Genomic DNA, 16198 nt, shown 5'->3' on the forward strand with positions numbered 1-16198 from the left:
TAGTCTCATTTTAATTCTTTTTTGGTTGTTTTTCTGCATTTCTTCAGTACCCTTATTATGTTTTCATCCTAATCTGTCCTTCTTTGGGCACCATGACATTTTTACTTTATTTCTGATAGGAATTTATCTTTTCCTTTTGTTTCTTTCTTGAATTCAATCACTTTTTTTTTCCTTCCTGATTTTTTGTCCATTTCTGTTCTTAGTTATTGAGTTTCTGACTCAAGGTGTTTTCTTCATACCTCCAATGCTTTTGGGGGGATATTTACTTTGATTTATTGGGTTACACATTTTTCTAGTTTGTGGGTTTTTTTTCCTTAAACATTGTGGAGTTTCTCACAAGCTGAAATGTTTTGATTATAATTTTTTCTTTTAATGTTTATTAATTTCATAGACAGAATTGGTAATTTAGGAGGATTCATAAGATTTCTAGATTAACAGACAACAGTGTGGTGAGAGCCAGAGGGAACAGCGTGGGGGAGGGGTAGTGGAAGTGGGCAGAGGGGGATGGGGACAGACAGAGACTTTGCTTGGGGTGCTGGGCGCACAGTGCAGTGTGCAGATGATGTTTTGTTGAGTTGCACACTTGAAACTCTTAACCCAGTCAATTCAATAAATAAATAAAGATTTTTAGGTGAAGAGTGCCCTCTTCTGTCGTTGAATGAAGTGCAGTTTCTTTAGAGAATATTTTTGTTTTTTGGTGAGGGTGGGAATGAATTGTGTGTTATTCTATTTGGGGGTTCTCTTTTGCCTTGTTGGATCTTGCACTCCCCCCTTGCTCCTTTTTTCCATCACCACTGAGTCTCCCAAAGAAGCCAAGTCCTTCCTTTTAGCCCTCTTTCCCAGAAGCAGCGTCTTTGTCACACCGCCGCCTGGAGCCCCGTGGACTTTGCCTCCTTTACTTGTCATCAGCACTCTGATAGACCAGGTCTCTTTCAGTCCTTCAACAGTGAGGGCAGAATTTCTCTCTGGGAGCGAAGCGTCCAGTTCACTCCGGCTCCTTTGTTTCTCTCCTCTCTTCTGCACGGCTCTTCTAGAACCCTCTTGCTCTTTAGAATGAGTGAGGGAGAGCTGTACTGGAATTTGGTGTATTTTACTAACAAAAAGTAATTTAAAGTTTGTCATATTCCTTGTCTTCCATTTATGATGACAGCATTGTTTTTTTGTTGTTGTTTTTGTGTGACAGAGAGAGAGACAGACAGGGACAGACAGATAGGAAGAGAGAGATGAGAAGCATCAATTCTTCATTGTAGCTCCTTAATTGTTCATCGATTGCTTTCTCTTATGTGCCTTGACTGGGGGGCTACAGCAGAATGAGTGACCCCTTGCTCAAGCCAGCGACCTTTGGGCTCAAGGCAGCAACCATGGGGTTATGTTTATGATCCCACACTCAAGTCAGGGACCTCGTTTTGGGGTTTTGAACCTGGGTCCTCTGCATCCCAGCACGATGCTCTATTCACTGCGCCACCGCCTGGTCAGGTGATGACAACATTGGTTTTATGTTGTTTTATTTGCTCTCCTTGTGGATCTGAAGAATATGTCAGAGATTCTGTGGAGAGATTTGGATTTAAGGGCCCACCATTTTTCTAAAAAAATTAGAACTCTATAATAAATTCTTAAGTGCTAACTTCACCACCTCCGTATTTTTGCTCATGCTACTTATTCCACTTGGAGTCCCTTCTCTTTTCTGCAGTTTCTATATTTTCTTTGTCTCTTCCTGCACAGTCTCCCCAGCTAAAAGTAACTTTCTATTTGAATTCCCGTATTCTATTTCAGGAGAAAGTACAGATAGTTTGGCATACTTAACTTGGAATCAGGGTTATCTAAATTCAAATCTCAGATCTGTATGTGCTTTCTCGGTGCCTTTGGCAAGTTAGTTCCTGTGTTATAAATTGCCTTAACTGGAAAAGTGGGAATTACAACACCTACATTATGGGGTTTGTTGGGAGACTAAACAGGTTATGGAGGACTAGCACAATACTTAGCATACAATAAGCGTCTATTAAATGTTAACTATGACCTAAATTCACCTTACGGCATTTGTTATGTACTCCCTTGTATTTTTTGTTACCCTGACACAGGGTGTAAGTCCTGTCCTAGATGAAATACATATTAAGAGCAGAAACCATGTCTTACTCAGAGCACATGTACTCTGTTGAGTTAATATGGTATCCATTGCTTAGCCTTCCCCTCATTGCTAATTGTTTACATTTAAATGACCAGGAATGCCGTGCTTGCCACCGTCCTGGACTCTAGGCGTACAAAGATGAAGATCTAGTGTCTCCCCTCAAGGAGCTCTCAGTTCAGTGGGGTGCTAGACCAGGACCAACAGTAATACAATGTGCACAAGGTAATTGAGGTAGTTTCGGGGCACGAAGGGAGCACAGAGGCAGTAATGGCTGACTTCCCCGGGACCGGCTCGCCCACATTCATGAAGCAGAAATAAAGTTTCAAAGAATTTGATGCACGAAGAGCCTCATTTCCTCTTCTGTGAGGCATTCTTGCAGGTCTGTTTTTGCAACTCCAGGATTCTGGATTAGATTGGCCTTCTGGGTGGAGAGAGAAGAGACAGAGAAGGTAGAGTGACCATCAGGAATGAACCAGAGAAGAAATATGTGTGTAAGAGACTGGGCATGGACTTTCTGTAACAAAGGATCAGGGAGCAGGGCGGGGAGGGACTCAGGATGAGCTGTCCTCTGTTGGGACCCTTTTCTCCCCAGTGAACTCATTCACTGTGCTTGTGGTTCAAACTGTAAGCCCCTTGAATGGATACAAGGGGACCTAGTGTGAGAGTCAGTGTCTGACCGAAGTGAATATAACCAGTGAGCAGAAGGACTTGCAGACCCACCACTACTGTAATGTTATGTGTGCATACATGACACTATGTAGGAGTCTAATATTAGCTTATCTCTATGGAGAACTATTTCCTGATGCAATTTATTTTCCACTGATTTGAACTTTCACTGTGTAAAAATTTCCATGCGTAGATGGATTGATTCTGGTTCTACTCTGTTTCATCCATCTATTTATTTTGTTTATTCCTTTTGCTAGTTTCAAACTGTTTAATTACTCTAGCATTCTTCATGAGGGGTGATAGTATTCCTAGGGTGGCAAAAATGACCCCCAAGGGGGCAAATATTTGTTGAGGGGCAAAAAAAAATGGTATTATTCTTTTTAGATGTGAAACACAGCGTACACATAATACATAAGAAACATAATTTTCAGACATCTTTGCTCCCTAATTTTTATCCTTTATAAAATTTTAATACCACAGAAAGGCTGTTTAAAAAAGTCTCCTTGTGGGGCTATAATGAAAAAAGTTGAGAAACACCATGTAGCTTTAGACATAGGTACTGATACCTGGTTTTGTCCTCTTCCAATGTTTTAATTTTAATTTTTTCCCCTTGCTGCTCTCTTGTATTGTCCCAAAGGAATTTAGCAGTAATGGCTTTTGAATGTGCTGAGCTGATTCCAGCTTCTGGGACTTTGACCTTGGAGCCTTCTGTGTGGCCCTTCCTTTTCCATTCATGGCGGCTCGCTCACTCACTACTCACCTGCTTCAGGTCTCTGCTCACCTGTCACCTCCACAGAGGGCCTTCCCTGGCCTTTCTTCCCAGCCTAGTATGGTGCTTTTCTTCCTAGTCTTTCCCAGCACACAAGATGATATTTTTATTTATTTATTTTTGTTTACTTTCTGCCTTTCTCACTAGAATGAATTCCATTAGGTACAGGGACTTTGTTCACCCCATTATTCTTAGCCCCTAACGCATGCCTGGTACATGGTTAAGAACTTTCTAAAGAGTCATCAAATAAATGTGTAAACTTACCACATTTCAAGAAGGTTCATTGGAAGTACCTTTCATTTGTAGATTAATTGGGGAGAATTGATGTCTTTACTTGTGAGTCTTCTCATTCATGGGTGTGGCATTTCTCTCTTTATTGTTCTCTTTTATATCCTTCAGGGGGAAAAAATGTTTTTTAAATCTTCATGTAGCCTGACCAAGTGATGATACAGCAGATAGAGCATCGGCCTGGGATGCTGGGGAAAAACCTTGAGGTCACCTGCTTGAGTGTGGGCTCATCAGGCTTGAGCGCAGGCTCACCAGCTTGAGCACTGGGTTACTGGCTTGAGTGTGGGATCGTAGACATGACTTCATGGTCGCTGGCTTGAGCAAGGGGTCATTTGCTTGGCTGGACCCCCCCCCCCCCAGTCAAGGCACATATGAGAAAGCAATCTATGGACAAGACAACTAAAATGCCGCAACTACGAGTTGATGCTTCTCATCTCTTTCCCTTCCTGTCTCTCAGTCTCTCTTAAAAAAAAAAAAATCTTCATGTAAGTTGTGGACATTCCTAGTTGGATTTATTTCTAGGTATTGGAAGTTTGTTCATGGTGTCTTCTCTTGTGAATAGAAATCTTACAATTTTTCTATTGTCTTTTACTTGGTGTTTTACTTTCTGATTGCTGGTATGACAGATTACTGCAAATGTAGTGGCTTAAAACAACATGAATTTACTATCTGATAGTTCTGGAGGTCAGAAGCCCAAGTCAGTTTCCCTGGGTTAAAATCAAGGTGTCAGCAGGTCTGTGTTCATTCCGGGAGTTTGAGGGGAGAGCCTGTTCCTTCGCCCTTTCCAGTTTCTACAGCCTGCCTATATTTCTTGGCTGGTGGTCCCATTCTCCACCTTCAAAGCTCATTAGTTTAACCTCTTTTTTTTTGTCCTTATATGGCTCTCTAACCTTGATTTTCTTGTCTTCCTCTTATAAGGGTGCGTGCCATTACATGGGGCTCATCTGGCTAATCCAGGATACTCTACCTATCTTTTTTTTTTTTTTTTTTTTTTTTCATTTTTCTGAAGCTGGAAACAAGGAGAGACAGTCAGACAGACTCCCGCATGCGCCCGACCGGGATCCACCCGGCACGCCCACCAGGGGCGACGCTCTGCCCACCAGGGGGCGATGCTCTGCCCATCCTGGGCGTCGCCATGTTGCGACCAGAGCCACTCTAGCGCCTGAGGCAGAGGCCACAGAGCCATCCCCAGCGCCCGGGCCATCTTTGCTCCAATGGAGCCTCGGCTGCGGGAGGGGAAGAGAGAGACAGAGAGGAAAGCGCGGCGGAGGGGTGGAGAAGCAAATGGGCGCTTCTCCTGTGTGCCCTGGCCGGGAATCAAACCCGGGTCCTCCGCACACTAGGCCTAGGCCGACGCTCTATCGCTGAGCCAACCGGCCAGGGCCTCTACCTATCTTAATCACAGTTACAAAGCCCTTTTGCCATGTGATGTAGTGTGGTCACAGATTCCAGGGACAAGGATGTGGGGAGGGGCCCTTGTTCAGCCTACCATCCTTGTTCTTGCAGCTATGCAGATCATTACTGTTTCTCTCTGTTCTTGTGTATGGGTGCACTTTGCCAAACTCCTATATTACTTGTATTCGTTTTTCTATTTTCAAGCAATTTTATACTTGTTTTTCAGTTGATCCTCTTAGATTTACTGGCAGTTGCATCATTTGTTCTTCTTGTTGGTATTTATAGCTCATTTCTTCCCTTGCCTCTTTCTGATTGTCTAGGATCTTCTGACTAATGCTAAGTAATAGCTAGGAGACCATGCATCCTTGTATTGTTCTTCACTTTACTAGAAATTGTTCCATTGTTTTACCGAGTATATTTTATGAGCATGGTGGTTTCTAATAAACACTCCCTAAAATTAAGGAGTTTCTATCAAATTAAATCCTAGTGTACTGAGATTTTTTTTTAGTCAGGAATGTCCATTAAATATATTAATCATTGTTGTCTGACCTGTGGTGACGCAGTGGATAGGGCGTCGACCTGGAATACTGAGGTTACCGGTTTAAGACCCCAGGCTTGCTCGGTCAAGGCACATAGGAGTTGATGCTTCCTGCTCCTCCCCTCTTCCTGCCTTTCTCTCTCTCGCCTCTCTCTAAAATCAATAAATATTTAATATACAGTGTGTCCGTAGAGTCATGGTGCCCTTTTGACCAGTCACCAGAAAGCAACAAAAGATGATAGAAATATGAAATCTGCACCAAATAAAAGGAAAACTCTCCCAGTTTCATACCTATTCAGTGCAGTTCGATGTGGGCTCACGCACAGATTTTTTAGGGCTCCTTAGGTAGCTATCCCGTATAGCCTCTACAGACTCGTCACTGACTGATGGCCTACCAGAATGGGGTTTCTCCACCAAACTGCCGGTTTCCTTCAACTGCTTATCCCACCAAGTAATGTTATTCCTATGTGGTAGTGCTTCGTTATAAACGCACCGATATTCACGGTGCATTTCGGTCACGGATTCAAATTTAGTGAGCCATAGAACACACTGAACTTGCCTCTGTACCATCCACATCTTGACTGGCATGGCCGTGGGCTGCTCCGCTGTATACACGGTGTTACGTCATCATCTGCGCATGCGCGCATGCTGCCACATCATCCTACAGAAACTGGGAGGGTTTTCCTTTTATTTGGTGCAGATTTCACATTTCTATCATCTTTTGTTGCTTTCCTGTGACTGGTCAAAAGTGCACCATGACTTTACGGACACACTGTATATATTAATCACGTAAAATAAAAATAACTATATATTGTTCTCTTTTAATCCATTAATAGCTTTACCAATAATGATCATCTCTGTATTCCTGGAATAAATATCACTTGATCAAAATGTATTGTTCTTTGAATGTACTGCTGACTTCTATTCGCTGACATTTTACTTTGGAATTTTGTATTTATATTGTAAGTGAGTTTGGCATAGTGTGTTTAGTGATTGGTTGTGCTATCCCTGTACAGTTTGGGCATGTAATTAGCTAGTCGGATTAAATGGACTGGGAAACTTTCTACCTCTTTGTATGGTCTGGAACTATTTAAATAGTATTGAAGTCATTTCACTCCTGAAAGTTTCATCTATACCCGTGTGAGGTTTCCTTGGACCACTACCACTTATCTCTAAAACCATCTTCTATACCCAGAAGTGAAGTTATGTTATCTTGAATCACCTAGACCAGTGGTTGGCAAATCGCAGCTTGCGAGTCACATGCAGCTCTTTAGCCCCTTGAGTGAGGCTCTTCCACAAAATACCACATGCGGGCACAAAGGCTAGCTTAGGAGTACCCTAATTAAATTAATAACAATGTACCTACCTATATAGTTTAAGTTTAAAAAATTTGGCTCTCAAAAGAAATTTCAGTCGTTGTACTGTTGATATTTGGCTGTGTTGACTAATGAGTTTGCCGACCTGAAACCTAGACGTTCATCCTTACTCTGTCTTACAACATGGTGAGTATAGCCTGACCTGTGAAGCAGGTTCCCTCTGGGCAGAGCCTCCAGAGCTGTAAAGAATTCTCACGTAGACTTCATTCGTAGAAACATGTCAGGCCCTGGGCCGACACAAGAAAGGCTTGGCTTCCAGGAGACTGTCTTTTTTTTTCAGGTGCTTTGGGAGTTGCCTTTACTATTTATTAATCATCACTGCGTTTCTCTGAAACTTCTTAGCAAATCTGCTCTATTTTTTCCAGGGATAATTGTTGAAGGCAGTAAACCTCTCTCATATCAGAGATTTGAAAAGTAGTCTTTATTTTAAAAGGCGGGGAGAGGGTATGCCTCTATATTACAATGTACTGATCTGAACTAACTTTTGGGTTGATTACCATGTAGGGGGCAGAGGCCAACAAGTGCTTTGATCATAAGGGATGAGGAAACTCAGATGAAGAGCTACCCCTCCCCCCTTTCCAGCATGAAAAGCCCAACTGTTTGAGACAGGGAGGTCCCATTTCTCATGGAGTGGTTCTCAATCATGTGCTGAAATGTTTCCTTCAGCTCAGGATTTCAAACTGATGCTTAATTGTGTTAGCATCAAGGTTGGTACAATGAATTGCTGTTTTAACTTAGTAAACCAAGGGAGTTTGCAGTAAATAAATTTAAATCATTTTTAAGAGGGACCTTCTGATTGAGTATCTTATAATCTTAAATCTTTCATTAGAACTGAGTTTACAGAAACTTGACAGTGTAGCACGACCACTAATTTGTAAATTAAAATACTGCTGAAATCACCCCAAGTAAATGTTTCCACCTTGGAAAATGTTTCAATGAAAATGTAGTATTTTTGTAGAGGGTATCAACAGACTTATTCTTTTTTCCCTGCAGTTAAACAGACCATCAGTAACATTTCAATATTTAATGAAACCTGCTTGAGATGGAAGACTCTGAAGAGAGCTGGTATAGAGGAAATGTATTTAGTAAGTTATTGAAAGTTACTCTATTTATGGGTGTTTGTGTTGTGTGAGAGGTTTAAGAAGTATCAACACCTAAAAATCTAATCTGGCATAGCTGCCATTATCGATAGAAGAATTATAGTGACAGTTACAATCCGAAGCAATAAAATGGGCACTTCTGCATTTTTGACGACTGAGACCTTGGAGACTGATGAGAAAGGCAGCGGAGTTTTGTGCACACAGCCTGGTACAGACTGATGTTCAGGCAGGATCCGTGGAAGAATCCAAAGGTGGCATGGCGTGCGTGTGTCTCTCCACGTCCACCCCGGGGTCCCTGACAAGGGCCTGAGTGTGTTGCCTGGAGAGTCCAGGAGAACTTGGGAAGCTAGATGTGGATTGTCAGTCAGAAAGGGAAAGACCAGGGGATTAGCTGTAAGTAGAGGCATTAAGTAGGAAGAAGCACGTGTCTATGGGCCCAGGTACTGGGTTGTTACAGGAAAGTGGGGAGAACGTCAGGAGCGGGCGGGCAGAGGACAAATACCCTCTCCAGGTTTCACCAGACCAGCTAAGAGCATCCTAATTCATGCCCGGCTTTGGAGAAACCTGACTTCAGATTCCCAGTTTTCTTTCTAGGAAGCTGTTCTTATGCCTTGCTCCTAAAGTTCCGCCAATGGACTTGTACATTGGGCCTGTGCATTGTATGTGTGAGAACGAGAAAGAGGAAGTTGCCCGTATTGGGCCCTTAACCTTTTGTGCATTTTAATATAAAAATACATTTATCAGACAGACTGATAATATCATAACTACAATGTTTATGGTATTACAACTCTAATCTTTACTCTCTCTTGTATGTCACTTTTGAAGGAACTTAAGAGTGGAGACCAGGAGAGTTCATGAGAAAGGGTAAGGATCTGGGCATTCAGAGCCTTTCCAGCTAGTGATTCACCCGGGGAACTTTTCTCTGTTTAAGCTCCACATTCAGGGCCAGAGATGGTATCAGAAGGAATTTGCCCAGGAAATCGTCTTTAATGTCACTACCAGCAGCCAGGCTCCTGAGATGTGCTTGGACCTGCATCCGGGTACCAACTACAGCGTCAGTGTTCGGGCCTCGTCTTCCGCACTTCCTGTGGTCATCTCCCTGACAACCCAGATAACAGGTAAATCTCAAACAAAGGCCTTTGGGTGAACAAAGTCACCACGGAGCCGCATAGAGAGCAACACTATTCCTTTGGATCATTGTGTAGTGAACTTTAAGAGAGAGAAAGAAGGACATGGAATTGGAGAGGGTTGCTAAAGGGCTTGCAGCGGTGACTGTTTTATCTCTTACAAAGATACCCGAAACAAAACGCTACCATTGGTTACATCTTGGGTAGTGCATACCTGGGTGTTGGTTCAATTCCTCTGGATATTGGAAATATTTAAAATATTTCACACTTAAAAGTAATTTTTCCTATCGCTGTTTCTTTCTCAGCAACATATTTAATTGTGATTCTCTTGCAAGTACCTTAAGAATAGGTTTATCTCGGGGAAAAATGATTGACAGTCCCAGTCCGGTCCCTAGCAGATTCACGTTCCACTCCTTTTCTTGACTCTCCTCAAACCTGTGACGCCCCTCCCCCCACACACGCTGAGCTAACCGTCAGAACATTAGCCTCTTATTTTTTATTTCACTAAGAAATCAGAAAGAGAAGGTGAGGACTTGTCCCTGCCAGATCTCCCGTCATTCCCGGCTTGCAGAATCGTGTACTCTGTCTTCCCTCTTGTCCCCACTCCTCAGGCGGCACCCCACCCCAGGAGGGTGCACTGGAGCTCACCCCTTCTTGCCGAATCATCACCTTGCCCAGTCTAGAATTATTCTCAGCATTGCCCAGGCATGGTGTAATATCTCTTGTTTTTTTAAATTTTTAATTATTTTTCCGAAGCTGGAAACAGGGAGGCAGTCAGACTCCCGCATGTGCCCGACCGGGATCGACCCGGCACGCCCACCAGGGGGCGACACTCTGCCCCTCTGGGGCGTAGCTCCGTTGCATCCAGAGCCATTCAATAACTCCTGTTTTAATGAAAACCAAATAAATAGATAGATAGATAGATAAATAAATAAATAAACACACTTCTTTGATCCCATGTTCTTTATAGTTACTTGGTCTTCCCTCAGCCCTGCTTTCCAGAGAGAAGTGTCTGTTGTGCAAGCTCCACAGCCTGACTTCCTCTTCCTTTAAATGGTTCCAGTCTGGAAGCACTGCTTTACTGAAAGGCTTGTAAAATCCACTGGCCAGCTATTTATTTATTTACTTATTTATTTAGAGACAGGAAGAGAGAGAGATGAGAAGCATCAACTCATAGTTGCAGCACCTTAGTTCATTGATTGCTTTCTCATACGTGCCTTGACCAGGGGGGCTTTAGCTGATCCAGTGTCCCCTTGCTCAAGCCAGCGACCTTGAGATCATTTCGATGACCCCCGTGCTCAAGCTGGCTAACCTGCGCTCAATCTGGTGAGCTTACGCCGGCGACCTCAGGGTTTTGAACCTGGAAACTCGGATCCCAAGTCGACACTCTATCCACTGTGCCACCACCAGTCAGGCCAAGTTCGTTCTTATCTGACTTATTTGTACAGTGTTTGACATTCCTTCCTTCTTAGAACACCTTTTATCTCGGCTTTTGATCCCTCCTACCTTTCTGGCTATTCTTCTTCTCAGTCTTCTTTGCTAGCTCCATCTACTTAAAAATTTTTAAACATTACATTTATTGGAGTGACAGTGGTTAATAAAATTATATAGGGTTTTCAAGTGTTCAATTCTATAATATATCATTTGTATAGTATATTGTGTATTTACCACCCAAAGTCAAAATTCCTTCAGTTCATGTATTTGGCCCTCTTTACCCCTTACTATCTCCCCCACCCCCTTTCCCTCTGGTCACCACCATCCTATTGTCCGTGTCTATGAGTTTTTGTTTGTTTGTCTAGTTTGTTCATATATTGTTTTCAGTTTTATATCCCACATATGAGTGAAACCATAGTTCTTAACTTTTTCCATTGGATTTGTTTGCTTAGCATGATATTCTCAAGATCCATCTGTGAGGATAGCTCTGTTGGAATGCATCAGCCTCAGGTACTAAAAATAGCTTGGTACTCGAGCATCAGCTCCCATTGCTGAGTGGGTCCTGGTAGGGGCACATGTGGGAGTCTGTCTCACTGTCTCCCTTACTCTCACCTAAAAAAGAAAAAAGGTACATAGAGGCAAATGAGAATGACCATACAACATAGCAAAACTCTTGGGATGCAGCAAAAGCTGAAATAAGAGGGAAGTTTATATCATCACAGGCTTATCTCAGGAAACAAGAAAAATCCCAAGTAAATGACCTATTATTGCATTTTAAAGAACTAGGAGAAGATCAGTGTAGTCCAATGTCAGCAGAAGGAAGGAAATAGCTCCATCTACTGTATTGGTGTACCTCTTCATACCCCCACCCTCCTGCTCTGCAACCCTCAGCTTCCTCTCTTCCTTTTTCTTCATTATCTATGCTTTTTGCCTAGGTGATCTCGACCAGTTTCATGGCTGTAACTATTACTTATATGCCAGGGATTCTCAAATCTGTATCCTAGTCCTTATCTGTCCTCTGAGTTCCCGAATTGTATACCCATGCCTCTCTTAAACATGTCCTATAGAGCATCTAATAGGCAAATCCAACAGAACTTTTGATTGCTCACTTCTTTTCTCTTCTCCAGATCGATTTTCTACCCAGGATTCTCTGTCTTAGTTATTGGCATTCTTACTCACCAGTTGCTTGGGCCAAAGCAGTCATGATTGATTCTGTCCCTCCCATTAATTTCTTTCTTTTTTTTTCCTGTATTTTTCTGAAGCCGGAAACGGGGAGAGACAGTCAGACAGACTCCCGCATGCGCCCGACCGGGATCCACCCGGCACGCCCACCAGGGGGCGATGCTCTGCCCCTCCGGGGCGTCGCTCTGTTGCCACCAGAGCCACTCAAGCGCCTGGGGCAGAGGCCGAGGAGCCATCCCCAGCGCCCGGACCATCTTTGCTCCAGTGGAGCCTCGGCTGCGGGAGGGAAAGAGAGAGGCAGAGAGGAAGGAGAGGGGGAGGGGTGGAGAAGCAGATGGGCGCTTCTCCTGTGTGCCCTGGCCGGGAATCGAACCCGGGACTTCTGCACGCCAGGCCGACGCTCTACCACTGAGCCAACCGGCCAGGGCCCCTCCCATTAATTTCTAACTCAGCAGCAAGCCCCAGTGGTTTGTTTCCAAAATGTATTCTGAATCCAACCACTTCTCACTTTTGCCTTCACCACTAGCAACCTAATGCAAGCCAGCAACCCCTTGCTTGGACTGCTGCAGTAGCTTTCTAGCTGGTCTCTCTGCTTTCACAGTTGCCTGTTGCTGCCCATCCCCAGTCTTAAACTTCACCATAGTCAGAGCGATCTTTTTAAAATATGTATGAGAACACCTCATTGGACAGTTCAAAACCAGTGAGTTTCTGTTAGTACAGAATATAATCCAAGTCTGCTTACCCTTCCTGGACACTTTCTTTTTCTTTTCCTTCCTGGACACTTTCTATACATGGCTTCTTTAAATGATGATCATTCAGATCTCTGCTAAAATGCTGTAACCTTAGAAAGGCTCCCTGCCCATCCTTTCATAAATAACCTCCCCATTTCCATGCCATCACTCGATCCATTTATTCCACTTGAATTTCTTCATAGAATGTGTTTTCAGAAATTGCGTTTTTAAAATATGCTTGTTTATCTTCTTCCTCCCCTGCTAAAATAGGAGCTCTTCAAACCAGAGGTTTTTGTCTATGTGTGTGTTCTACATCGAATCCTCAACACGCAAGGGCAGTGCTAGCACATAGCACAACAAGGAAATATTTCTGTAGTGAATGAATGAGGGCCAATCCAAAAGTAGTGGCCAGCAAGTATTGGTCCTGAGGAGATGCATGGTTAGTTAAGAAATGTTTTCGACCAAAAAAAAAAAAAGTTCACATTTTGGGGTTAGAAAGAAAAGTTATGTGACTTATTAAAATGATTAGCTATGCCAGGGGTCCCCAAACTACGGCCCACGGGCCGCATGTGGCCCCCTGAGGCCATTTATCCGGCCCCCGCCGCACTTCCAGAAGAGGCACCTCTTTCATTGGTGGTCAGTGAGAGGAGCATAGTTCCCGTTGAAATACTGGTCAGATTGTTGATTTAAATTTACTTGTTCTTTATTTTCAATATTGTATTTGTTCCCATTTTGTTTTTTTACTTTAAAATAAGATATGTGCAGTGTGCATAGGCATTTGTTCATAGTTTTTTTTATAGTCCGGCCCTCCAACGGTCTGAGGGACAGTGAACTGGCCCCCTGTGTAAAAAGTTTGGGGACCCCTGAGCTATGCAGTGTCCTACTCTTTGGTCCTTGTCATGTTTGGATACTTTTCATTGCTGACTCAAATGAGCATTTCATATTTTTTGAGTTGGAGGGAGAGAGTTTCTTCTCCGTGAGACACTTGTCTGTCTTTGTTTTGTAGGTTAAATACGTATAGCCCTACTAGTTGAAGCATTGTGTCTGTGCTTATGGACACCAGGGGGCACTGTTGAGCTGCCTGAATTCGTTGTGACCGAGAGAGCATATTGTACAATTCTACCCTACTTGAATTTGCAATTTTTAAAAAGTGTAAACATTCAAGTTGTTAAGATCTCGTGAAAAGATTTCTTTAAAACCCTCCCTTTTATAAAAGGAGAAAAGGGAACCTTATATGTTGACATGACGAGGTACGCCTGGCTGCCGAGGGTGTGGCTTTATCTTAGAAAAATAGTAAACTTTTGAACTGTAACCAGAAATGTGAGGCAAGGCATTTGGGCCGGGAAAAGGCAGCAGCTGATTTCCCAGAAGAAGAGTGAATGGCTTTTTCTTCCGAGTGTCTTACATTAAACTAAATTACTGGTGGGATGAAAACAAGCGCTTTAAACATTATAGTGCTGGCTTCCCAGGAGACTGGAAGTTCTAGGAACATTGAAGGAGGGAGGCAAGTGTTGCGTGAGTGAAACCGGAAGAGGGTGCTGGTGAGCCGGGCGGGTCAGATGGAAGTCGGTCTGTGGCTTTTACAACGCCTGATCGGGCCGTTTCTTTACGTCGGCAGAATGTATGTTGTGAATAGGTACACCTGGTTGTCTAAGAAGTGGCTTTGTTCCAGAAAAATCGTGAACGTATGAATTTTATTAGACATGTTAGGCGAGGGAGGGGTTTGGCCCTGGGAAATGTGGCAGCTGGTTTCCCAGAAGAAAAGTGAGTGGAATTTTCCTTCCGAGTATCTCACATTGAACTAAATCTTACTGACGGGAACTCTTGGAACCCAGAACCAGGGTTTCTGTGTGGCATAGGTGTGGGGGAGGGGCACGTGCAACTCAGTAGTTTAATTCAGCAAATATGTATTGATTGGTTGTGTACAGAGAGAACGCCAGGTTTAGTGCTGACAGAGGTATAAAGATGAAAAGAAGATTGTCCCCCCACCAACCCCGGAGGCCACATCTCATAACTTTGTTGACAGGGAAAATGTAGCTAGCCTGTGATAGTTGTTGACTTATGGTGTAAGTGACCAGTTTTTCTATTGCCTTCAATTTCAGCTGATTCTGCTCTGATCTGGGATGGTGCCCAGGATTAGAAAAGAACCATCATGGTGTCTTTATTTATGTGTATTAATGCCTTGCATTTACTTGAAGTCTATAGTATGAAGTTGGGACTTTTGTTTGATTTTGGTGCAAATTTTTCTTTCAGTTCATTTTGTCAGGTTTAAGAGGAATTGTAACACATTGGCACTTAACGTCACCTCCCTTCTCTTACTGATTTTAATAGGTTGCCTACATTAATGATATTAATCATCTGTTCTACTGACCACACCCCAGGTTATTTACACACTCATTTTCTTTTCAATATCCTTTTTGAGATTTAGACATTCAAAATTCTCATGTAATCATGTCCATGATTCTTTTATGGTTTCTGCCTCTGGTCACGCCAAGGAAAGCCTTTCCCGCTCTGAAGTCAGATCGATTCTTATTTTCTTATTTTCTAATGCTTCTTCATTGTTTTGCTTTTCGCATTTAAACTTAGATCCATTTGTAATTTGTTTGGATGTATGGTCTAAGGCTCAATTTACACAGTAAAAATATTTTCCCCCAAATGATAAGCCAGTCTTCTGTCACCTTGGGGAAGACTATTCATGTCACACAATGTTTTCATTCATTTATTTGGACCTCTTTATTTTTCATTTAATAGAACTTTTTTCAATGATTTTGGTCTCTTTCTAGACTGTCCTAGCACCTTCCATTCCTTTGCATGTGCTGTGCTTATACTTTACTATTTCAATTATTGTGATTTCAGAATATATTTAACATTTTTCGGGACAAGTTCTCGTCTGTTGCTTTTCTCCACACTCTATAAAGTTTTCTCAAATGGCAGCTCCCATATTTTGCTTTGCTTCTAGGAGAGGATGGATGTTGTCAACGCCTAGAGATGGTATTGAGGGTCTCCCTTCTGGGTCCTCCCATTGTACATATCCAGGATGAAAGAATCACATCCAGCAGACATGACCCATTTCTTGCCTTGAATCTGATCTGTTTTACCAGACAAGCCCAGGGTTTTGAACTGGCAAACCTCAGCTTTCCAGGTCGACGCTTTATCCACTGCGCCACCACAGGTCAGAAATCTGATCTGTTTTAAATCAGTCATGAGGCTGGTGGAGAGGAGAACAGGCCCGCCAAGGACTGCAGTTTGGGGGATGAGAAAATATGGCTAGAAGTTGAGGTTATTTAACCTCGAAATGTGGCTAAGAACAAGACTAATGAAGTTTTTGCTTTTACATTAGAGAGATAAAGTAGATTCTTTAAAATCTAAGGTGGGGAAGGCTTTGATCAGGCAGAGCTGAATACAGTGTAGAGGCCACATGGTGATTGATGGATGGTAGTGGCACTTTCAGAACTGAAGAGAAAGGG

General features: G+C 42.9%; 1 protein-coding gene across 3 annotated transcripts in view; it reads left to right on the top strand.

The window, feature by feature from the left end:
• Nucleotides 1-16198, top strand: part of SUSD1 (sushi domain containing 1) — a 110446-nt gene that overhangs the window by 75157 nt on the left and 19091 nt on the right. For all 3 annotated transcript variants that reach the window (XM_066367430.1, XM_066367432.1, XM_066367431.1), the window contains 2 exons: nt 8151-8242; nt 9189-9375. In XM_066367430.1, the coding sequence (XP_066223527.1) occupies nt 8151-8242; nt 9189-9375 (279 nt within the window). The remainder of the gene's footprint in view (nt 1-8150; nt 8243-9188; nt 9376-16198) is intronic.

This window comes from Saccopteryx leptura, chromosome 2, assembly GCF_036850995.1.
Source record: "Saccopteryx leptura isolate mSacLep1 chromosome 2, mSacLep1_pri_phased_curated, whole genome shotgun sequence".
Classification (NCBI taxonomy): Eukaryota; Metazoa; Chordata; class Mammalia; order Chiroptera; family Emballonuridae; genus Saccopteryx; species Saccopteryx leptura.